Genomic DNA, 12,434 nt, shown 5'->3' on the forward strand with positions numbered 1-12,434 from the left:
GGTGGGGACTTGGGTAACACACCCAGATGATGTTGCCGAGGCTTTTACTAGCTTCTATCAGGACCTTTTGGCTTCACCAAACCCAAGCAATGAAGCTTTAGCTTTAGATCAGATGGAGAGGGTTGTTACCGAAGAGATGAATTCCATTTTGTTACAAGAATTCATGGAATGGGAAGTAGAAGCAACTATCAAACAAATGACTCCTCTAAAAGCTCCTGGTTCCGATGGTATGCCTCATCTTTTCTATCAAAATTATTGGAGTCTTGTTGGTGATGATGTATCAAAAACTATTTTATCCTACTTAAATTCTGCCTCAATTCCCCACCCCTTAAACCACACTTTTATAACTTTAATCCCAAAAATAAAGAACCCAATTGCTATGTCTGATTACCATCCTATTAGCCTTTGCAATGTACTTTATAAAATTTTTTCTAAGGTCCTTGCAAACCAGTTAAAAAAATCTTGCCATCCATTATAACCGAACACCAAAGTGCTTTCACCTAACACCGTTTAATTTCTGACAATATCTTAGTTGCTTTTGAAACTTTGCATAGCATGAATATCCATAAATCCCACAAATCAAGTTATATGGCGGTAAAATTGGACATGAGTAAGGCCTATGATAGAGTTGAGTGGTATTTTTTGGAGGAAGTGATGAGAATTGAGAAAGATGGGTTTAATGAGGAATGGATTACTCTCATGATGACTTGTGTTAAAACAGTCTCATATTTAGTGCTAGTGAATGAGGAACCAAAAGGATTGATCCATCCTACAAGGGGAGTTCGTCGAGGCGATCCTCTATCTCCTTTTTTGTTATTACTATGTACGGAAGAACTTAATAGCCTTATCTTGAAGGTAGCAAATGAAGGCTCCATTCACGGATTTGCCTTGAGTAGAAAAGGCCCAAAACTAACCCATTTGCTCTTTGCAGATGATAGCTTATTGTTTTGCAAGTCTAGTAGGGGTGAATGAGTGTTGGAAATCTTGGCTACCTATGAAAGCATGTTGGGGCAGAAAATTAATAGAAGCAAAACTTCCATCTTCTTTATCAAATCCACAACCGAGGCAATGAGGATAGAAATAAAAGACATTTTGGGGGTTCCGAAAATTCGGTATTATGAAGAATATTTGGGCTTATCCTCACTAGTTAGAAGACACAAGAAGGCAAGCTTTGAATATATCAAAGAAAGAGTGTGGAGGAAGTTGCAAGGTTAGGAAGAAGTTACTATCACAAGCAAGAAGAGAAGTTTTAATCAAGGCGGTGGTGCAAGCCATCCCCACCTACATAATGTGTTGTTTCAAGCTCCCCATTGGCCTTTGCAATGAAATTGAGAAGCTAATTCGAAGGTTTTGGTGGGGTTAAAGAGGAGATCGTAGAAAGATTCATTGGGTCAAATGAGAGGATATGTGTGAACCAAAATCTGAAGGGGGTATGGGTTTTATGGAGCTATCTTTGTTCAATGATGCCCTCTTGGTGAAGCAAACATGGAGGCTGCTGCATAATCAAAATTCCTTGTTCCACAGTGTGTTCAAGTCCAAGTATTTTTCCAAATTGCTCAATCTTAGAAGCTAAGGAAGGATGTGGGGGTTCGTATGCTTGGAAGAGCATTTTAAAAGGGAGGGCGCGATTATGAGAGGTGCAAATTGGAGAGTTGGGAATGGGGAAACAATCAAATTATGGGGAGGAAAGTGACTGCCTTCTTTCAACACTCCATCAATCCAAGGTCCCCTCATGGTAGAGTTGCAAGAAGATAGTGTTAGTGCTCTTATAAACCTGGTCACAAGGCAGTGGGATGTAAGTTTGTTGCATAGTAGGTTCAGTGAAGTGGAAGCAGAGCTGATTCAAAAACTCCCTCTAAGTCGAATCAATGCACCTAACATTCCCATATGGCCTTTTGTTCAATTCGGGGAGTACACTGTTAGGTTCGGATACTTCTTCCTCAAAACTGAAGCAAGAACAACACCCACTGGAAGCCAAGGCAATGTCGAGAAGCTGAAACCTCTGTGGAAAAAAAATATGGAAGTTGCTACTGCCCTGTAAAGTCCGAGACTTCCTTTGTAGAGCTTGTAGAAATGCGATTCTGACAATGCAAATCTGCACCACCGCCATGTGGTTGATAGTCTGGTGTGTTCCCTCAGTTCACAACACAATGAGGATGTACTTCACTCATTACGGTCTTGTCCGAGCCTTACACAGGTCTGGAATAAAGACTTGTAGTGAAGTTTTAAGAACCACATGAATTTCCAAGATTTTCCTCAATTGTTGCTCCATATATTCAGCTTGGGTTGTAGTGTGGAGCTCTTTGCAATGTAGGCTTGGACGATCTAGTATAGGAGGAATAAGGTTAGAACGGCACCCTCAGGCTTCCCTTTGAATCTCATCTCACAGAGTGCTTATGATGCATTGATGGATTATAGGTCGGCTTAGCCAAGGAAAACCCAAACAGGCCAAGCGTAAGGTGGTCACCACCTCCTGTGGGTTGGTATAAGACCAATTTTGATGCAGCGATTTTTAAAGAAGAGGACAGAGTAGGTGTGAGAGTGATAATGGGACACCAACGGTTTGGTAGTGGCCTTCTTATCATAGAATATACAACTCGCAACTTCGGTGGAGGACTTGGAAACCATGGTAGCAATCTGAGCCATTGAAGTGTCCTATGAGCTGGGTTTTGATAAGATCATACTTGAAGGCAATTGTGAGACTATCATTAAGGCCCTAACAGATCCATTACCATCACTGGCGTCCTATGGTTTGTTGATTCATGATGCACAACAATTGGCAGAGCAGCTCAATGGGATTAGATTTCAACACGTGGGTAAGGAGGGTAACAAACTAACTCATAACCTTGCTAGACATGCACGTCACGTCACAGATTTTAATATTTGGATGGACGATGTTCCAGTCCATTGTTTAGATGTTTATTAGGCAGACATGCCATTATCTTAATAAAGTTCAACTCTTCTTTCTCAATTTGAAAAAGAAATAGTCCAAGTGTGCGTTTGCACAGCACTGAAATTATTTCAGTGCTGCGTTTTGCGTTTTTTTGGATCTTACAGCATTGTTTATGGGACCCACAAAAGTCATCCAAACACAGACTTTAATATAAACTTGGGTCCCACAGCACTATTCACACATTTAAATATTATTTTGCTAAAGTGTTTTCAGTAATAAATTTTCAGTTTTCAGCAAATAAGCGGTATCTAAATACACTCTAACTATCTGTTTGGTTTCAGCATCTGCGTCTGCGTCTGCGCGTTTCACGTCTGTGCGTTATCTCCTTTTTTTTTTTTTAAACCGCAACTTTTGACTATTCTTCTGTGAATAGTGTACTCGTGTACAGTTCACGAGTCCCACAAACTTTATTTTTCAGTAATTTTTTCATTAAAAATGGGTCTCATAGCACTATTCATATATTTAAAAATTATTTTTTTATAGTGTTTTTAGTTTTTAACAATAAATTCTATCTAAACGGACTCTAAATTATTGATTGTTATAGAATCATGTAACAATAATAAAAAAAAAGAAAAAAAAGAAAAAAGAGTATCTTGCTTACGAAATAATGATCATCAGATCGGGTGGACATTTTTTTTTTTTTGGGAACTATCAGATTAGGTGGACATTAAAATTTCTTTTTTTGAAACTTAAAATTGTACAGATAAAAAAATTGTACATATATTTTATCCTTTGACCCAAATATACATATATATTTTTTTGGTTGAGAATCCACTGACACAAATCAATTTTATATCAAAATCTGTACGAGTTTCTCTGACTTGCTACTCAACTTCATATGTAGGGAAGAGAACAACAAACTCACAAGTCACATAGACAGATCAATTGAAAAGAAAGGTAGAAAGAAGATCAAAGTAAAGAACTCTCTCATCTCTCTGAGCTTTGGTCAAGGAGAAGTCATAGAATCTAGTTTAATTTATCCATTGCCATGGAGAGCAATAACAAATCAGAAACAGCAGGAAAAGTTTTGAGATGCAAAGGTACTTTTGCTTCATTTCTATTAATTTATCAGCTCTAGTTTCTTTCTTTTCTAGTTTCTTTGGATATCTATTATATATTAACTACATTTTGTTTCTTTGTTTGCAACCCAAACAGCTGCAATTTCCAGGATTCCGGGAGAGCCACTCGTGATAGAGGACATTGAAGTAGACCCCCCACAAGCTTGGGAGATTCGGATCAAAATTATATGCACATCCCTGTGTCACACTGATATCACCTTCTGGAAAATGAAAGCAGTAAGTTCTTCCCCACCATAGAAATAACAAATATATTGTTCTCCTATTAAGTCTACTCATTACTATCCAACGTAAATTTTCAAAGTTTTAAATGGTATTAGTGCATTATTTCTCAAGGGACCTGCTGCAGTTTTTCCAAGAATTTTTGGGCATGAAGCTGTTGGGTAATTTTATATAACTCCACCTGTACTTGTTTCCATTTCCCGAACTAATATTCTTCATTTGAGTTTCTAGCTTGTGTTATAGTTCTGGCTTTTTTGTGGCGATAGTGTTGTTGAAAGCGTGGGAGATCATGTAGAAGAATTTACAGTGGGGGATACAGTGTTGCCAGTGTTCCTACCGAATTGCAAGGAATGCAGCGACTGCAAGTCTCAAAAGAGCAACATTTGCTCAATATTTGAGAACAATTTTTCCCCTGAAATGCCTAGGGATGGCACTAGCAGATTTAAGGACATGAATGGTGAGATTTTGCACCATTTCTTGTGGGTGTCTAGCTTCACTGAGTATACAGTGGTAGATGTAACCCATGCAGTGAAGATTACTCCTGAGATTCCAGTTGATAAGGCCTGCTTGCTTGGTTGTGGAGTGTCCACAGGTTAGTCTTTGAAAAATTCCACATGAATTGATTACATACTTTTTACAGACCATCAATGCAAATTCACGGCCGTAATAGGAAGCCATTGTGATTTGTTTTGTGCATTTTGGCCAGATTTTCGGATTGTACAATCTTTCAATGGAGTAACATTTTTTTTTTCTGATGTTATTCAACCGAATAACTGTTTTCTCTGGTTAATTATTTTGAAACTAATTTATAATTGAAAAATGGAGAACAAAATCATAGTTTTCTGTGAAGCATAAAAGCAACCAGCAATCATGTGGTCGCCAAGAAATAGAGCAGAAATACTTTGATAATCGATGACCACCTGTGACTTATAGACTTATATCAACCTGTCGGTCATTGTGGTCCTTTTTGTAGTTTTATATTCAATCAATTAGTGAAATTTGGATTTTGGCCAAAAAATTGATAAGGGCCACACCTACTGCCATGTTAGGTGAACTGTTGAAGTGGTACGGGTATTTTCCCTTGTCGCGAAGTTTTGGCCCTTTTGGGGTATTTTAGTATTTATGGGCTTGCTGTCGTTGGTTCAAGTCTTGAGGATGGGTTTGGGGGTAGACTTTAAGTTGTCAAGACTTTTAAATTAGTAAAGTATTTGATAATTGAATAAAAAATTTAAAATTTAATTTTTATTTACATAAAAAAATTAATTAATGGTTTGATCTAATAATAAAGAGTTATAAATTAAAAAAATTTTTTAAAAAAAAGTTTCTAAACCATATATGTGGGCCACAATCCACAACATAAATTGAATTTTTTTTTTCCGAGTATTAAGATAAAGGTTTTAGGCCTTTTCTTTTTGCTTTGAAATAATCTAAAACTTTTAGTTTTTCTTTTTTTCAAATAATTTAAAACTATATATCTTAATTTTTTTTTTAAAAAGCTAGTTTTTTTAATTTTTTTTCCAAATAATCTAAAACTATGTCTATATCTTTTGAAAAAACAACATTGACTATACAAATAGATTACTATAATTAAGATGTTTTCAGATCTACAATTAGTCAAATAGATTCTCAAAAGAGAGAAAGATTCAAATTTTGATACATCAATTTTTGGAATATGTATATTGTGTGCCACAGATTATATCATTATTATCATCATTAAATTATTACTTTAACTTTATAATTAATGTTAATAAAATAATAATAATGTTTCTCTAATTATAATTATAATTGTTATTATTATTATTATTTTTTGCGGTAGCCGTAGCATTATTTGAAACCATTATTCAAGAATTAATCACACCTGTCACGTTACCACCAACCATCAAAATCATTAATATAAATTATAATGCCGCACCACCTACCATTTTATAGTGATTCCTACCGTCTACTAATTGACTAATTGTGGTGTTAAATTGTAAAGAACAAAACTTTAGGTGCTGTTTCTTAAGTTTTCCTCTTAAAAATCAGTCAGATGACAATTTAATTAAAAAATACACTTTCATTTCATGAAAAAAAAATCCACATGGCAAAATTTTAAGAGGGGAACCTAAGGAATAATACCTAAGTACTGTACTTAAGTCTTGCCCAATTGTAAAATTATTAAAGCAATATTAATGTGATAGCTTGGTGTTTATAATTTTTTGGTTCCCTACTATTTTTTTTTTTCCAATTTTCTTTGTGTTATTTGCGAAGTGGAAGAGGTTACTTCTAACAGGTTCTCATGTGGTTGCAGGAATTGGAGCAGCGTGGAAGGTAGCTGAGGTGGAAGAGGGATCCATGGTGGCTATCTTTGGGCTTGGACCAGTTGGACTTGCGGTATGTAAATGAATTTATTGATCTCAATGACTAATGTGGATCTTGCTCAACGTTTCAAGTCCACAGTTGGTCTGTAGTTTTACGGACACATATATTTAAGTTAGAATAAAGTTAAATTTTTATATTGTGTATAAAAAAAAAATCCACAGCTAGACCATGTTGGTTGCCAATATCAATAAAGTCCCAACAAAATCAAGACACAGCACAAGGGACCCCAAAAAAGAAAAAACAAAACGAAGGTAAAAAAAATAATACAAAAGGTTCAGAAAAAATTTGATCATTTTACAGACAAATCAAGATTGGGCCAATTAGGTGACTTTTTAGAAAGTACAGAATTTTTAAGATCGCAGATGTCGTCTTTTCTCAAAGGGAATGGATATCAAATCCACTTATCCATTTGTTCCACTAAATAATTGATACCGAATGGGGAAAAAAAGGAATGAAAAAAAGAATTACTACCTAACAAATGTAATTGTAATTTAAATGAATTTAAGAAGCACAAATTGATAACAGGTTGCGGAGGGAGCAAGACAAAGAGGAGCTTTAAAGATTATAGCTGTTGATTTGAATCCTGAAAAATTCGACATAGGTAAGCTGTCTATCTATTAACCTAAGGTTTCCTTTTATTTTCTGCATTATCTTTTATCAATATATCATACTCATTCGGTTCCAAATAGTTGGTCTTCTATTCCATTTTGAAATGCTTCAAAATGATGTCATCTTTCTAAAATTAATAAATAAAATTTCTAACTTACCCTTAACTTTATTTAAAAAGTCAATGCCATTCTTTTTCTATAGTTTAAATTAATGAGGGTTGTTTTGAAAATTTGTACATTTTAACTAACAAATAATGGATTAAATGATGTTCCCGTAAAAATTTGATTTTCTAAACATGACCAACATTTTGGGATGGAATGAGTATATAAATATAGGCTAATATAGGCTAAATTGCAAACTACATTCTTATAGAATTGTTAGATTCTAATTTAATACAAAATTAAGATGCAATTAGAATCCAATTAAACTACACCCCTATTTTACCTTTGAAATTTGGAAGTGTTTGGATTTACACTAACGTTTCAAAATTTGGATTTTACTCATCTAAAATTTGGAGGTGTTTGAATTTTACTTCATAAAATTTAGGGATTTTTGGATTTTATACCTTGAAGTTTCAGAATTTAAAGGTGTAAAATTCAAACACTCCTAAACTTTAATTAAGAGGTAAAATCCAAACTCTGAAACTTTAGGATGTAAAATTCAAATACCTCCAAATTTTAGGAGTATAGCTTGCAATTTAGCCTGTAATATATTAAAGTAAAAGTTCAATCTAGAATTTAAATTGGATTCTAATTGCACTTTAATTTTGTATTATATATCATTTTAATTGAACAATAATTTGATGTCAAATTCCTTTAAATTTTCAATTCATGCTAAGTGTCATTCCAATTAAACTTTAATTTTGAGCCAAATATAATTATATGAAATTTCATGCATTTAAACTTAGAATATACTATATATATATATAATTGTAATTATTTTTAATTGCATTTAACATATAGGGATTATAAGTTTATTATTTTTATTTTTAAGGAGAATGTAAGCTAGTAGTTTTATTATTATAATAATTATTATTATTTGAAACTGCTAGGAGTATTTAAAAGCTCAACAAGGTTGTTATTTTATTTTAATCTATGCAGGAAAGAAATTTGGAGTCACTGATTTTGTAAACCCTGAAACCTGTGGAGAAAAGTCAGTCAGTGAGGTAGGGATTTCTTTTTAATGAAATTATTATTATTATTATGATTATTTACTTCTTTTTTTAGAGAGAATTTCAACTTATGGTGTTCATTCCTGATGATAGCTCTTTATCATCAAACCAAGACACCAAACAATTTTTTGTGTAAGCGGAGATTGAACCCCAAATCTCTTATTCAACTATCAGAGACTTTACCAATTGAGCTAGTTGGAACCCTTTTTTATGATTATTTACTAATATTCAGTTCTCAAATGATTTTGAAAGAAATGTGTTGCATAGAAAATGCTTTTTATTTAGCCTGGTAGGTGAGGGGCCATAAGCGGCTCTAGGTATAGTTCAGGGGTTCGTTTGAACCCCTTGAGTCGGGGAAAAAGAAAATATTATATATACTTTTTAAATTTTTTTTTATTTGACCCTCCAAAAATAAATTTTGAACCCCCTAGATCTAAATTTTTTTTAAGCCCAACTGAAATGAATTTGAATATGACCATCTTGACAATATCTTGGTCTTTTTAAATAAATAAAAAACCACAATAACAAACCAATTTGATCTAAAATATGGGGGAAAAATAGTAAGCCTAACAACAAAAGTATAAATTTGTTCATCTTAAATCTAAAAAAAAAAAATCATTTATATAGATTAACAAATTTGAAATAAACTAATAAATAAAAGTTTATTGTATTTAGATCTCACTTGGAGTTCACTTAACAACAATAATTCATAAGTTGATTGTATTTAAAAATAATAGATGATTTCCAAGATTTAATCTTAGCAATAATAATTAGTATCTTCATTGTATTAATAAACAATATGCAATGAACTTATAGTTTATCTTATATGAGAAACGCTATGGTTATAATACACTCATGATAAAGCCTAGGTAGCAGATTGTTACTAGCTGTTATTGATGAGAAAAACAGTAATTTCAATAGTGAGTTTAAATTAGAACTAATAACAATCTATAACTCAAAATTTGTTGAAAAAGTGTCGTAAAAATGTAGCACTTCTCATCTTGTATTCTCCTAATAGTACATACTATGAAAAATTTAGTAATAAAGAAATCACGTAGACCACAAGATTCACTTTTTTATTTTATTTTTTATACCCAAAATGCATTTTCTTATTGATCCCCTTAAAAATATATTATGGAGTCGCCACTGTGAGGGGCACCTTTCAAAGTGCAAAACAAAGCTATAAGGTTCTTTATGTTGTCGGATTGTATTGTATTGTATTGTATGTGCTCACCTGGAGTTTTCCATTTTTTGTGACATTGATAATCAGGTGATTAAGGAATTAACAAATGGGGGTGCTGACTATTGCTTTGAGTGTATCGGGTTGGCATCATTAATGCAAGAAGCTTTTCTAAGCAGCCGAAAGGTTCTCTCTCTCTCTCTCTCTCTCAACTTCTGTGTTTTTTTTAGAGAAAAAAATAGAAAAACACTTGTCTAGGGAGATAGTGTGTATCTACATATAATTCAATAGTTAGGGCAAGGATTTTGTTAAGAATATAAAGTGAGAGAGAAAGACTGAATAGTTTGTATATTCTGTGTGAACAATAATATACAATAGAGAGCCTTATATAGGCTAGGTATGTGTGTAGTACAAGTAATATGAGTAAACTACAAGTACAGTATACTGGGCCAAGCCCAATGGGCTAATTTAGTCTAATCTATATACTAACAGATTTGAATTGAATCCTTAAACGTCTCGTGATTTATGTTTGATACGTTCTTGCTAATGATCACTTATTTTATTTTATTTTATTTTAGAAGATGGTTCATATTGATCTGATAGAACCATATGGCATGGCATGGCATCTTTTCATGGTTGGGTGGTTCATATGCTAACATTATTAATTAATTTTCATTCTTGCAAACGAGAGAATCCGTAAGTTTTGGTTGCTGTTTTACTCCAAGAAGTTGCAGAAGGCACATCAGATGACAGTTTACTCGGTAAAAGATAACCCTAAAATCCACCATACATGTGATGTGTAATGTGTCCATAGGGAAAATAGTGTGTGCATTGCGTGAAAAAAAAAAGTAAACAAATTAATGTAGTGGTTGCTGACCAAATTAGCTCTTTTTTATAGGTAATAAATAATACTTCATTAGAAAAACTAAACTGTCTGGGATGTTTAAAACCCAAATTATACAGTACTAAGTAATAACAAAACACCCCTTCTAGCAAGTGCATAAGCACACTTGTTGCCTTCCACTTGTTATCAAATTAGCTGTGACTATCATTTAATTTCCTAGTCGTTTTGGTGTTGAAGTATTACTGATTCAATGATTAGTTTTTGATAATGCCAGGGTTGGGGAAAGACAGTGATACTTGGAGTGGAGATGCATGGAGCGCAAGTGAGTCTTAACCCCTATGAGTTTCTCCGCGGTAGAAGCGTGATTGGCTCATTGTTTGGAGGTGTCAAACCCAAATCTGATATCCCTGTCTTCGCCAAGAAATACCTAGACAATGTATGTTGACATTCTTTCATGGTTTACATCAATTATCAGGCAATCACTACTCATGGTGTTGCTCATGATTTTGAATATACTGTGTGCTACTAGTGATGTTTGTTTTGTTTGTGCTGCAGGAGCTTCGTTTGGACGAGTTCATATCGCATGAATTGAGCTTCCAAGACATAAACAAAGCCTTCGAATTACATCAAGAAGGAAAGAGCCTCCGTTGCATTATATGGATGGATCGATAGACTGGATTGCTGCCTATGTTGTATCATGTTGTTAATGACAACAGAGGAAATTCATGATACTGTTAACCAATAAGTTGTTTACCATTTAAGATGAAGTCACTCTTCATTTTCATTGAATTATATTCTCAATTGAAGTTCTTCCTGCGAGGAAAAAAAAAAAATAATGGCATGCAATGTAGGCCCACTAAATTTGGGTCATTTCTGAATTTAGTTTATGAGGTTTAAAATTTCAAATTTAGTCCGTGATGGTTTATACAATGCCATCTTTAATAATGTGACTATTAAATACTAAATAAGTACCTAAAACTTCAAGGGACTTCTAATGTTATTCAATGTACGCTCACTAAATTCGGGTCATTTTTTAATTTAGTTTATAAGGTTTAAATTTTAAATTTAGTCCATGATAGTTTACACAATGTCATATCTTTGTCTTTAATGATGTGACTATTAAATACTAAATAAGTACTTGAAACGTTAAGAGACTTATAACTCAATAACATTATTTTCTTTCTTCTCAAGAAGAAGAAGAAGAAGAAGAAGGCATTGCTTGCTCTCCTTTTTAAAAACTCCATATCAAGAATTACTTTTCTATTGATTATAATGAGTATTTTTAGAATACTTGTGTGTATTACATGCATGTCAATGAGGTCTTTTATATGAAAAGTTTTGAATGCGGAGTTTTTTTTTGGGAAACTATACTTATCCATCTTAAACTATACAATCAAATACACTTTGCACCCCTAAATTTTTTGAATCCATATTTTGCACCTTAAACTATGATCTTTGTTACACTTTACACTCCAACATCAAGTTTGCTGTTAACTTTGATAGATTAATTTCCCCTCTTCTCAATTCCTTAAAAACAAATGAAAATTACATTTTATCATCCTAAATTATACTCCTAATTACACTTTGCACCTTAAATTTTGAACTTCTCTCCAAGTTAACATCAAACTTAATATTGTGGTGCAAAGTGTAACAAGGATCATAATTTAAGATACAAATCGTGCATTTGAAAAGTTTATGGTGCAAAGTGTAATATGAGGCATAATTTAGAATAACAAAGTATAATTTTCCTAAGTTTTTTTTTTTTTCTCCATCGATGTGACCCATGTGGGATTAGCTTTGCCTCGACTTTCAAGAGAAAATTCCCATGAATGGTTCCACCAAATCTTGATAAATAAAAATTCACCTAAGTTTTAAAGGATGTAGAGGTCATTTTTAGTGAAAAGGGTGGGAAAATAAAATAAAATAAAATCAGCAGGGGGTTTTCAATAATAAAAAATAAAAAACCTCAGTGGAGGTAAGTCTAATTAATTTATTATTTATCCTTTGAAAGTGAAACT

General features: G+C 33.2%; 1 protein-coding gene across 1 annotated transcript; it reads left to right on the forward strand.

The window, feature by feature from the left end:
• The first annotated feature begins 3,732 nt into the window (after window positions 1-3,732).
• LOC142611851 (alcohol dehydrogenase-like 2) lies at window positions 3,733-11,416 on the forward strand. The gene is made up of 10 exons (XM_075783990.1): window positions 3,733-3,993; window positions 4,109-4,248; window positions 4,366-4,412; window positions 4,518-4,843; window positions 6,542-6,624; window positions 7,138-7,213; window positions 8,322-8,386; window positions 9,663-9,758; window positions 10,691-10,852; window positions 10,972-11,416. The coding sequence occupies exons 1-10, from the start codon at window positions 3,942-3,944 to the stop codon at window positions 11,086-11,088; spliced, it is 1,164 nt and encodes a 387-aa protein (XP_075640105.1). The 5' UTR covers window positions 3,733-3,941; the 3' UTR covers window positions 11,089-11,416.
• Window positions 11,417-12,434: the final 1,018 nt, after the last annotated feature.

This window comes from Castanea sativa, chromosome 10 (assembly GCF_040712315.1).
Source record: "Castanea sativa cultivar Marrone di Chiusa Pesio chromosome 10, ASM4071231v1".
Taxonomy (NCBI): domain Eukaryota; kingdom Viridiplantae; phylum Streptophyta; class Magnoliopsida; order Fagales; family Fagaceae; genus Castanea; species Castanea sativa.

Coding starts and splice junctions, on each gene's coding strand:
- LOC142611851 (XM_075783990.1), top strand. CDS start 3,942: ATGGAGAGCAATAACAAATCAGAAACAGCAGGAAAAGTTTTGAGATGC. Junction 4,413..4,517: donor TTTGGGCATGAAGCTGTTGG/GTAATTTTATAT, acceptor TTGTGGCGATAG/TGTTGTTGAAAGCGTGGGAG. Junction 10,853..10,971: donor CCAAGAAATACCTAGACAAT/GTATGTTGACAT, acceptor TTTGTGCTGCAG/GAGCTTCGTTTGGACGAGTT.